Source organism: Pleurodeles waltl, chromosome 8, assembly GCF_031143425.1.
Source record: "Pleurodeles waltl isolate 20211129_DDA chromosome 8, aPleWal1.hap1.20221129, whole genome shotgun sequence".
NCBI classification, from domain to species: domain Eukaryota; kingdom Metazoa; phylum Chordata; class Amphibia; order Caudata; family Salamandridae; genus Pleurodeles; species Pleurodeles waltl.
Genome location: NC_090447.1, coordinates 605,133,749 through 605,146,021, shown reverse-complemented (window position 1 = coordinate 605,146,021; position 12,273 = coordinate 605,133,749). Strand labels below are relative to the sequence as shown.

General features: G+C 44.2%; 1 protein-coding gene across 5 annotated transcripts in view; it reads right to left on the bottom strand.

Moving 5' to 3' along the window:
- BCLAF3 (BCLAF1 and THRAP3 family member 3) overlaps positions 1–12,273 on the bottom strand; it is a 443,788-nt gene that overhangs the window by 247,762 nt on the left and 183,753 nt on the right. For all 5 annotated transcript variants that reach the window (XM_069204687.1, XM_069204689.1, XM_069204690.1 and 2 more), the window contains exon 7: positions 9,779–9,842. In XM_069204687.1, coding sequence (XP_069060788.1) covers positions 9,779–9,842 — 64 coding nt within the window. The remainder of the gene's footprint in view (positions 1–9,778; positions 9,843–12,273) is intronic.

Sequence of the window (12,273 nt, the reverse complement as noted above, 5' to 3'; positions counted from 1 at the left end):
ATCTTTATGGAGATCTAGGTGGCGGAGTCGGTAAAGGTGTATTATTCGGACGTCTTGTGGGAGTAGAGTGAAGTTGTGGTGTTCTAGGTTAAGGAGGGGTTTGAGGTACCGTATCTGGTGCTTTGCCTGGTGAGAAACAGGGAGATGTTGAACCTCCTGGCAACAGAGTGCTTGACCGCTGCATTTCAAAGGTGACCTGAGAAGGTAATTAAGACCTGGAGTACTCCACACGTCCGATAAGACAGGCACTCTTTTGTGGAGTGTTTGAAGCCATAAGGGTGAAAATCTAGCTGGAGCCGAAGTAGTTCTGGTTCTCGACCACGATCAAGGCCTCGATGGTGTATAGACAGTTTGATGCCTAATTCGATGGTATTTGGCATCAAATGAGTCTTCAACATGCAGAAGATTTGATGGCGCAAGTCATGCGTGTTTCAACGTCGAGTGTCTAGACTTCTTTTAAGGCACACCTGTTGACAGCGAACAAGACAGTAATCAACCAGTTCTCGGCATGCTGCCTTGACGTCAGTTATGAGTGTCTCCTCTTCCTATGTTATCTTTTCTCCTTGGATCTACCTCTGGGGTAAGTGCATAAAGCGGACATAGGGTCCTCTGGTGGAATGGTGACCTTGCCCAAGTCTCTTGACAAACCAGCGTCTGCTTCTCATCTTATTTCTTAGAACCCATGCAGCCTGGTCTTTTCCCTGTCCTTAAATGTTTTTCTAAGGAACTTTTGATAGTGGATGCAGGATTCTGGACAATGGTTTTCTGGAAGGCAAACAAAGCCAGTACTCTATGCCTTAAAATATATGGAATAAATCTAAGCAGCAAAGATTTTGGGAAGATTTCCAAAGGTTTTTCATGTCAAAAAGACAGAGCTTAATGCCCCAGGATCCTAGCCCCAGGCGTCAAAATGTGAACTGACCTACCACCAGAGGGGCACCATTATGGGATACAGGGTGTACTTTGAGGCCCTTCAAGTCAGTTGTTGGTTTTTCTCTTCTGTGCTTTGCATTGCAACCCACTGGCTTACAGTGTTCCACATTTCATTTGATTGTAAAAAAGATTTGTGAAATATTTCTTATGGTGAATTTATTTTTATTTTTTAAATCTGTAATAACTGGCACCATTGGAAGGATCTTGACAAAACTTGTAAAAAAAAAAACAAAATCTCATCAACCTCAACTCCTTCCTGGAAAGTTTTGGGTTGATTGGTCAAGCAGGAGCAGTGAAACATAGGAGAGGGTGTAGCAAAACATGTTTGTCCATTTATTTATGCATAGGAAAATACAGAAGAAAACGGCTAAATGGTATATCAAATCTGACAAACATAGAGCATGGTCCAGAATACAAGCTCTCTTGTGATTTGGTGTTTTGAGAAATGAAGGCTAACAATTTTTGTATATTTCAAGCAGCAGAGGATCAGCGGCTCCGACATGAAAATAAAGGATCTAACTGGCTCTCACATCTACAAAGATGTAGCACTAGCCATTTTAGGGACTGGGAAGTCAGTCCCCTACCCACAAAAAAAAGCTGGAAAAACATACTAGGTGTGGTGTAGGGATTCACTGCCCCACCTCCCCCCAAAGGCCTGGACAGATTATCCAAAATACTTTATTTAAAAAAAAGTTTATCTAACATTTGTAGAGGATCCTCAGCAAAACTTAAAATGTTTACGGCACAAGTTATAGGTACTTGAGAAAGCTAGATGGTGAATTTCAGTGGTATCAACTTTAAAGATGGTGGACTGTGGTATTTGTGACACTAGTACCTAGGTGGAGAGATATATGAGGGGTATGATATTTTTGAGGTTAGAATAACCTATGTGTAAGGAAATGCCTCCTTGGCATGGTTGCCCCCTGACTTTTTGCCTTTGCTGATGCTATGTTTACAATTGAAAGTGTGCTGAGGCCTGCTAACCAGGCCCCAGCACCAGTGTTCTTTCCCTAACCTGTACTTTTGTATCCACAATTGGCAGACCCTGGCATCCAGATAAGTCCCTTGTAACTGTTACTTCTAGTACCAAGGGCCCTGATGCCAAGGAAGGTCTCTAAGGGCTGCAGCATGTCTTATGCCACCCTGGAGACCTCTCACTCAGCACAGACACACTGCTTGCCAGCTTGTGTGTGCTAGTGAGGACAAAACGAGTAAGTCGACATGGCACTCCCCTCAGGGTGCCATGCCAGCCTCTCACTGCCTATGCAGTATAGGTAAGCCACCCCTCTAGCAGGCCTTACAGCCCTAAGGCAGGGTGCACTATACCATAGGTGAGGGTACCAGTGCATGAGCATGGTACCCCTACAGTGTCTAAACAAAACCTTAGACAGTGTAAGTGCAGGGTAGCCATAAGAGTATATGGTCTGGGAGTCTGTCAAACACGAACTCCACAGCACCATAATGGCTACACTGAAAACTGGGAAGTTTGGTATCAAACTTCTCAGCACAATAAATGCACACTGATGCCAGTGTACATTTTATTGTAAAATACACCACAGAGGGCACCTTAGAGGTGCCCCCTGAAACTTAACCGACTATCTGTGTAGGCTGACTAGTTTTAGCAGCCTGCCACAAACCGAGACATGTTGCTGGCCCCATGGGGAGAGTGCCTTTGTCACTCTGAGGCCAGTAACAAAGCCTGCACTGGGTGGAGATGCTAACACCTCCCCCAGGCAGGAATTGTCACACCTGGCGGTGAGCCTCAAAGGCTCACCTCCTTTGTGCCAACCCAGCAGGACACTCCAGCTAGTGGAGTTGCCCGCCCCCTCCGGCCAGGCCCCACTTTTGGCGGCAAGGCCGGAGAAGATAATGAGAAAAACAAGGAGGAGTCACTGACCAGTCAGGACAGCCCCTAAGGTGTCCTGAGCTGAAGTGACTCTAACTTTTAGAAATCCTCCATCTTGCAGATGGAGGATTCCCCCAATAGGGTTAGGATTGTGACCCCCTCCCCTTGGGAGGAGGCACAAAGAGGGTGTACCCACCCTCAGGGCTAGTAGCCATTGGCTACTAACCCCCCAGACCTAAACACGCCCTTAAATTTAGTATTTAAGGGCTACCCTGAACCCTAGAAAATTAGATTCCTGCAACTACAAGAAGAAGGACTGCCCAGCTGAAAACCCCTGCAGCGGAAGACCAGAAGACGACAACTGCCTTGGCTCCAGAAACTCACCGGCCTGTCTCCTGCCTTCCAAAGATCCTGCTCCAGCGACGCCTTCCAAAGGGACCAGCGACCTCGACATCCTCTGAGGACTGCCCCTGCTTCGAAAAGACAAGAAACTCCCGAGGACAGCGGACCTGCTCCAAGAAAAGCTGCAACTTTGTGTCCAGCAGCTTTAAAGAACCCTGCAAGCTCCCCGCAAGAGGCGTGAGACTTGCAACACTGCACCCGGCGACCCCGACTCGGCTGGTGGCGATCCAACACCTCAGGAGGGACCCCAGGACTACTCTGATACTGTGAGTACCAAAACCTGTCCCCCCTGAGCCCCCACAGCGCCGCCTGCAGAGGGAATCCCGAGGCTTCCCCTGACCGCGACCCTTTGAACCTAAAGTCCCGACGCCTGGGAGAGACCCTGCACCCGCAGCCCCCAGGACCTGAAGGACCGGACTTTCACTGGAGAAGTGACCCCCAGGAGTCCCTCTCCCTTGCCCAAGTGGAGGTTTCCCCGAGGAATCCCCCCCTTGCCTGCCTGCAGCGCTGAAGAGATCCCGAGATCTCTCATAGACTAACATTGCGAACCCGACGCCTGTTCCTACACTGCACCCGGCCGCCCCCGCGCTGCTGAGGGTGACATTTTTGTGTGGACTTGTGTCCCCCCCGGTGCCCTACAAAACCCCCCTGGTCTGCCCTCCGAAGACGCGGGTACTTACCTGCAAGCAGACCGGAACCGGGGCACCCCCTTCTCTCCATTCTAGCCTATGTGTTTTGGGCACCACTTTGAACTCTGCACCTGACCGGCTCTGAGCTGCTGGTGTGGTGACTTTGGGGTTGCTCTGAACCCCCAACGGTGGGCTACCTCGGACCAAGAACTGAACCCTGTAAGTGTCTTACTTACCTGGTAAAACTAACAAAAACTTACCTCCCCCAGGAACTGTGAAAATTGCACTAAGTGTCCACTTTTAAAACAGCTATTTGTCAATAACTTGTAAAGTATACATGCAATTTTTATGATTTGAAGTTCCTAAAGTACTTACCTGCAATACCTTTCGAATGAGATATTACATGTAGAATTTGAACCTGTGGTTCTTAAAATAAACTAAGAAAAGATATTTTTCTATACAAAAACCTATTGGCTGGATTTGTCTCTGAGTGTGTGTACCTCATTTATTGTCTATGTGTATGTACAACAAATGCTTAACACTACTCCTTGGATAAGCCTACTGCTCGACCACACTACCACAAAATAGAGCATTAGTATTATCTCTTTTTGCCACTATCTTACCTCTAAGGGGAACCCTTGGACTCTGTGCATGCTATTCCTTACTTTGAAATAGCACATACAGAGCCAACTTCCTACACTATGTAATAACAGAGTGATGTATGATGGGTATGATATTTATGAGGTTATAATAACCTATGCAGTAATAAAGAGGTTAAGTAAATACTTATAGGAATGGTCATTGTGTGAGCAATTGAGATAGATATGCCTTTTTAAGTAATAACATGACACTAGTATTTGTATGGAATCTTACTGTCTAATGGCATTATGATATGTTTAGATTTCATGATTTTGTTATGTGTCCCAGAAATAAAATATGAGGATTCATACTAGGTTACTTTTGAAACAAAACGTCGGTAACTGTTGGATGGCAGGCGTGTATTCATAAGATGTGATAAAATGCATTTAAATGAGTTTTCAAACAGCTAGGTAAGAGCTTCACTGTAAATATGTCCGCCCGTGCAGGAGTGTTGAATGGACGTTTAGATGTTGGCATTCCTAGCATAGTTTCCAGCGTCTTATACGTGGACGCCGACGCAGGTGACTTAAAGATGGGTTTTATTTGCTGCTTTTAGAGCTACAGAGACGGGGGCCGCGGCTGCATGAAGGAGACAAACATTACAAGTTTGAAGGTACTGCGGGGGTTAGTTTGACTGCTTGGATCCTTTAATAAGGGTGAGTCAGTGGACTTTCTGCCAGTGGTTCGTTTTTAAAAATACTTATTGTATTTTTGATAATGTGATAGATTAAGAGAGTTAGGAGGCTATTCAGTGTTTAAACATGGCATAATTGGAAATTGTGGATCATTTCTGAGACGGTCCGCATAACCGATTTTTTTTTTTTTTATTATTTTTAAAGATGTTTGAAAAATTGGTGAGGTTATCTGTTGATATATTGGAGTTACGATATCAAGGAAAATAATATTTATATATTTACTTAAGGGGACCCGAATAGAGGAAATAATAACTGTGGGAAAGGATATATTGCGTTACCTGGCTAAATAAGAGGATGATAAGGATTTTCATGGATTGTGGGGTAACAGTTTTTTAGTGGGTTTCTTTGGGAAGTAGTAGATTGATTGAGGAGTATTTAATTGGGCAAGTTTATCTTTTTAGATCTGAGTAAATTAGGAGATAAAATGTAGAAGATGTGGGGTTGAAGGTTGAGTGGATTTTAGGTGAGTAATGATGTGGATCCGATTGCAGCATAGAACTAAACGTATAAGAATACAATATTAAGGTTGGACTTCTTTATATTTGTTTAGATGTTCCCTACCTATAAGTCCTGAGGGAGACCCGTTTTGGAGCCTGGAATTAGCCCTAGAGTTACTATAGGGTCGAAACATCGACGATAATGTTGTAGCCTGGACTGTTTTTATGGAATTGAGTGTAGGACAAAATGGGGGAATTGAACCCAGAAATAAATAAGTGTTGATTCAATTAGAATAATGGTGAACCAATAGGTTTTTTAAAAAAATGTAATATGTTAATGAATATGTGGGGGATGTATTGTCGGTTTTTGAGTTTCTAATCACGAGCACTTGATTTCTTGCACTTTTTCTGTCCATTTGGGTTGATATGGTAGGGGGTTTTATAAATATTTAGTAAATCATTAAAGTAGTTTTATATATGTAAAAGGATGGATTCTTAATGATTTTTGTATCTATGCTGCAGGCTATGTAATTTGTTATTAATGGATTAGACAGTGATGACGGTAATTGTTCCGGATGGATCAATGTTGGTTTGTAATATAACTAGGAAGAGTGGGCACAATTATTTTAGCTTTAGCACAGCATGTCTGAATACATGAAACAATTCATGTAGCAATACCTGACTTGGATAGAGCATTCAGTTTCAGGAGTTTTGAAAAAGCAACAAAAAGTTGTTGTGTCTTCATAAATGGTTTGTTTCTGTCAACATAATACTTAAGGGCTCTTTGTTAGATCCAAAATGTGGAGAGCCGGTTCCTCAACTGAATCAGATTGTGGGAAAAAGACAGGAAGGGCAATGGAATGATTAAGGTGAAAGTGAGAGACTACCTCAGGGAGAAATTTGGGGTTGGTGCAGAGGACAACCCTAGCTACATGGACTTGGAAGAAATGTTCATCAAGAGTTCATGCATGAAGCTCACTGACAGGTCTGAGTGAGGTAACAGCAACCAGAAATGCTGCAGTCCAAGAGAGGAACTGAAGGGGGCAGGAATGCAGGGGATCAAATAGAGGGCGCATGAACCGTGTAAATACAAAGTTCAGATTCCATGAGGGTGAAGGTGGACCCGAGGAGGAATGACCCTCTTGAGACCCTCCATGAAAGCTTTAACAACTGGTATTATGAAGAGAGAGAAAGAGCAAGAGAGAGATATGTCTATTCTGAAGAAAGGCAGCTACGAGGGCCAGGTATAGTCGGATAGAGGTGAAGGCTAGACCTGGAACTTGCAAATGAAGTAAGTAGCAGACTATGTCCTGTATTGTGGCTTCAAAGGGATCAATTATTTTTTGAGTGAAACTAGAACACAAATCTTTTCCGCTTTGCCGCATAGCAGGTCCAAGGGGACGGTCTGAGCAGTTCCCTGAGAATGCTCATCCATTTAGGTATAAGATTAAGGTACCAAAACTCCATGAACTTAAAAACCAGATCTAACGGTTGAGAGACCTGTGGGCCAGATTTCTCCACGGTCCAGCTTGTTTGGGAGCCTTTTGTGTGGAACCAGGAGAAAGTATGAGTAGGGTAGGGGCTCATAGCTGGCGAGCCCATGCCAGAGCCACCAGACTTGAGGGCAAGAAACACCTGTCGAAGCTTCCAAACACCCAAGATGCAGTAGTAACTCCAAAGTGGAGCACTCTGAAGTGGTATATTTTTCAGCTGACACTGATATTGGCGATGGGCCAGAATTATCTGTTTGTGGAAATAGGCGTCCTTCGGGTCGAAAGTGGCCATTAAGTCAACTTACTAGAGAAGCGGGATGACACCTTGGAGAGTGGCCATATGGACGTTCTCTGAGAGGATGTATTTACTTAGGGTCCTGAGGTCCAGAATGAGACTGAGAAACCGGTCCTTTGTGGGTGTTAGGAAGTAAAGTGAGTACACTTCTGTGCCACTGACTTACCAAGCTCCTTGCACTGCTTTTGTGAAATGGGAATGTCCAAGGCCTTCTCAAAGGGCAGTTGTTTCGATAGTGAAAAAACCTGGCACAGAGGGCAGGCAAGGATAGGTCCCGTATGGGGTGGATGACCTCAATCTCCTCTTACAGCGAATCGGCTCAACTGTGCCTGACTTGCTGGTCGATGCTGAGGACTTCAGTTCCAATGGTGATTTTGGTGCCAAGGTTCTTGTCGGTGAGGAGGCAGAAGTGGTTGGTGTCAAAGGTGGGCTCAGTGCCGGTGTCAGAGTAGCCAGTGCTGTAGCGATCGGGCTAGAAGGCTTCTTCAGTGACAAGGCAGAGCGTCTAAAGTGGTGGCGTGGTGCCAACCACACCCCAAAGGCAGTGGTGGCCTGAAAGTCTGTCTCTAGTGTTCGAGAGTGGCTGAGTGCCATTTGGCACAGGGCTGGTTGGGTTGAGAGCAGTGTCGAAGAGGAGAGGGGCCATACTCAAACTGCTTCTCTGGCGGAAGCTCCTCGATATCCAGATGAGAGACCCAGAGCTCCTTTCAGGGAAGAATGCCCCTTCATCTGCCACCAACAGGTGGATGATGTTCCCCCCAATGTCCTCGAGACCAAAGAGGTTTGGGATGTCGCTGCGCTCCTATGCGACATCTTGAGTCGATGTAACTAATGGTCAAAAATAGTCTTCTTGAAACGGAAGGGCGGCGGCCTTCTGTATTCGGGTGACCAGCACAGATTGCAGTGCTGATGGAGATCGGTCCGAGGATGCTTCGCATGGCAGCAAGAACAAAATCAAAATGGCATCCGTTGCATCACCAGTGAGGCATGGGGGGAGGGATGTGACAGAGCCAGGAGTTGGCCCCGAAGGCAAGACCCAGGAGCAGCCGCAGTCGACCAGACCCACGCAAAGTAATTAAGCAATGACCTAAGACGGAGAGTAATGGAGATACGACAGAAGTACAATACCAAACGAGGAAAGGAAACAGTGTGAACCGAAAAGAGTACTGCAACGGTGTCGACCCAGAGTGCAAGTCCAAACCAGACAGTGGGGGAAAAAAACAATCTAACAATGCAGTTGATGGCCAAGCTCATTATCACTAAGAAGAAGAGTCACAGTGCCCTCTGACTCGAAAAAATACTTTTTCTAAGGAAAACACCATGCACACATTCGGGTTTAAAACTAGATGGCAAGAGTATGCACAGCATGTGTATCTACAGCCAAACACACGTTTTTAACATGCTCTCTGATCTCCGGATATGGACGAGACTAGTCAGTGTTTAGTACTTTTGATAAGGATCCCCAGAAAGAGAAGCCAAGGCTCAGATATGCAACTTGGGAAAAACTTTCACCATCTGAGGAAGGCGTGTGGTGCCATGGATGCGGCAGGGCTTAGTGCCAAGTACAGCCTTAGGCACTTCTAAATCACTGGCTTTCCCTCCAAAAACACACAACTTCAGAGCCTGCCACCAATGTCCTGGGAAAGTTTAACACCTCATGAAAGGCAGCCACTGCACAGAGCCTCCAAACAATTAGGTGGAAACCTGCTCTCTGCAAGGGTTTTTCAGCTACCTATGTGCACACCCTGTGATATCGGCTTCTCGCCAGGGGACTGTGTGAAGGGAGCCAGATTTGTGAGACACACTGTGGTAATGTGTGCAATGGAAGGTCTGAAGATCTCCGTAAGAGATGGAAAAAAGAGAAATTGTGTCAAAATGGCTGGTTGCATACTGATGGTGGGAGAGTATGCCACAAAAATATAACAAGGCACTGTGAGAAACAAGCCATTCCAGCCAGTTGGGAAAGAACCAATTGAAAAAAATCAGACCATCACAAAGTTTGCAGATTATAGAATTTAAGAGTTTGGTGCCTAGACCAGCCTAAACAGCTGAAAAAACAAAAAGTAAGAAAAGCAAAAACAAAAAAAATCTGCTTTCTAAAAAATAAAAAATAAAGATAAACACATACTAGTAAATTCAAAGAGGCAAAGAGAGAAATCTCACACCATGGAAGTTCCGAATAGCAACATAAACCCAAAAAGAAACAAATAAACAGCAAGTAGAAAGCTGTGCATATGGATTGAAGGCGAGATTTCATCAGTACGCCCTTCACATCTTGAGGTGGGACCACCAGCAAAATGAAGAGGAATGTACAAAGCCAACACTCCTTCTTACAAAGATCTCTTTCATTATTAGTGATAAAACTAGATGAGAAAGCCAGAGTTAAATTGGCCTGTAGGATTAACACACCTGCTCAGAGGCCGTCCTGTTAGAACGCTTGTTCTGAAGATCCGCCAGAGATATATCAATTCGCCTGGAGAAAGAAAACAAAAGAACATAAGAGCATCATTGTTATTTTTAAAGCTGATTATCACTACAGCAACTATCTCTTTGGACATACATTCAAGGAGAACGTTCTGATTATCTTTTCATGTAATGTTTTGGCTGCATATGAAACATAATTTACAACTCAGTAATAAGATGTGGCCCAGGCTGCGGCAGTGTACTCGGAGATCTTGTTATCAGACTCATTTACTCTGGTTCTCTGAAAACACTTACTTTAACTACAAAAAAGCTAATTTAGTTTGTTTCTTAGTTTCAGAGTTTGCCACTAGTTAAAGAACATCATCTCTTACCATAGCTATTGGCCTAAGCATTCACATGCTTTTTAAATTAAGTGTTAACCTGTAAGCATCTTTTCGTAGTCTGTAGTGCTGTATATTCACATACTGAGCAGGTGTTGTCCATAAAGTCAATGGGCAAAACCCACGTTTTTTCACAGTGGGTGAGACTGTGTGTGGAGTGTCAAATGAGCCTAGCACAGTGCACGATGTGTATTGTGCAATGTCATCTTAGTGATGAAAAAAGATCTGCAGTCATCTTAAGCTTCCAGGAGGAGGGTGGGCGCATATAAATCAACAGCACCACTACAATACAAACAAATAATTACATGGTAAGAAATTAGTTACTTACCCGTACCACTGGTTTTCCAACATTTGTATCTTTTATATGTTCACACGCCTCAATCATTCCCCATCATCCCAGGATAATGATCCAAGCAGGTGAAAATATAAAAGATCCATTGTTGGAGAAGAAATTGGGTACTTATCTGTAATTTCAGTTCTCCAACATGAGTGCATTTTATAAATTCACATGCTTGAATTGTTATCCGTCGTCAAGCTGAGCCGACGGGGAAGGATTCAAGCAAGTAAATATCTATAAAAGATCCAATGGTGAATAAGGAATGGTTTCTCACCTGTAATTCTTGTTCTCTCTCGGGAGACTCTCCATCAACATCCTAAGCACTGAACTGTTGGGCCCAAGTGCAGGGACTGCTGAACAGTACTTTCAAGGGTCAAATCCACTTTGCCTTACTTCATACACGAAAGCCACTCAACTGTCTTGGTCAGGGAGGTCATATGATCTCTTGACCTCGAGTTGTGTCTCGACATTGAAGCTCTTGACGCTAGTTGGTATCTCAACATCACCGGTGCTCTCCTTCTCAACGTTGGAAATGTTCTCGGCATCAGACCAGCCCTTGATGGCGAACAAGTAGACGATGTACCTCTTCTCGACTTTAAATTCTTCAACTTCGTACAGGAACACTGTTCTGCGCAGATCTTCTCCTTTTGGATCTCCTTCTGTGGGAGTACTGAGAGCTTGACATAAGGGCACTGGTAGAGGGAACAGCCTCTCCTCGCCCTTCTGAAGTCTCTCTGGCCAGGGAATTCGGTCTTCTGTCATGTTCCACTTGTCCTTGTAGGTAAATCTTCTCTCTCGCACCCTCAAAGTGCACCTGGAGAGGGTCTTGCAGTGGCAACATCCCGGGGTCATCAGTCTGCAAACATAAGAGACTGATCCTGTGCAGGCCTGTTTTTGCCATTTTTCTGCCATATTCTGAGCAGTTGGCATAAAGAGAACGCATTCTTCGAAAAAATAGATACATTTCCTGTCAAGAAAATATCTAAAAATACTCTGAACGTTAAAGGATGTTCAGTGAAGCAGCTGTGAAAAGCCTAAGATGAAACTTTTTGAGAGAAAAAAAACCTTAAAAAGGCAGAGCTCTGCTCCAGGACCCTGTCCGCAGGAGCCAAGAAAAAGAACTGTATAAATTGCCACCTGCAGGACATGATGGAAAACGGGAGGTCAGGAGGCCCTGAAAGGCACATTGTACCAATCTCATTGTTTTAAATGCCCCAGCCTGTACAGCTACATTGCCATAAATTCTACTAGTTTTAAAAAACAAGTGGAAAACGTTTTGTGAAGGCCGTTTTTAAAATGTCACTTTTCTCTTTACTTAAGTGACATATAAAGGTTTGATCCTTATTTATTTTGATATGTTTAAGTATTTAATTAAGATTGACAATACAGCTTGTTTATAGGCTGCAAAATTTAACATCTGGGTCACATATGTCTCCTGGCCTTTCCAAAATAAGATGCGTGGGTGGGACTGAAATAAGTCGGCGAGAATACTCAAAGCTTACAGGTATCAATGAAGATCCCCAGAAAGAGAAGTAATATTTTCCATTCATATCATGTGTGGTTGTAAATAAAAACACTTTGCATAGATTGTAAAGAAGTGTCCTCCATAAGCGGTGGCTAGTCAGCTGATAATACAGATGTCTTAAAACTGTCAGGCCAACCACGGCCTGTTGGCAGTATAAAATGTCCACCTAGTAGGGCTCAGTAAACATGTATGGATGTTGACCAGATGGCTGCTTTGCAGATGTAAGCTAGTGGAGTGT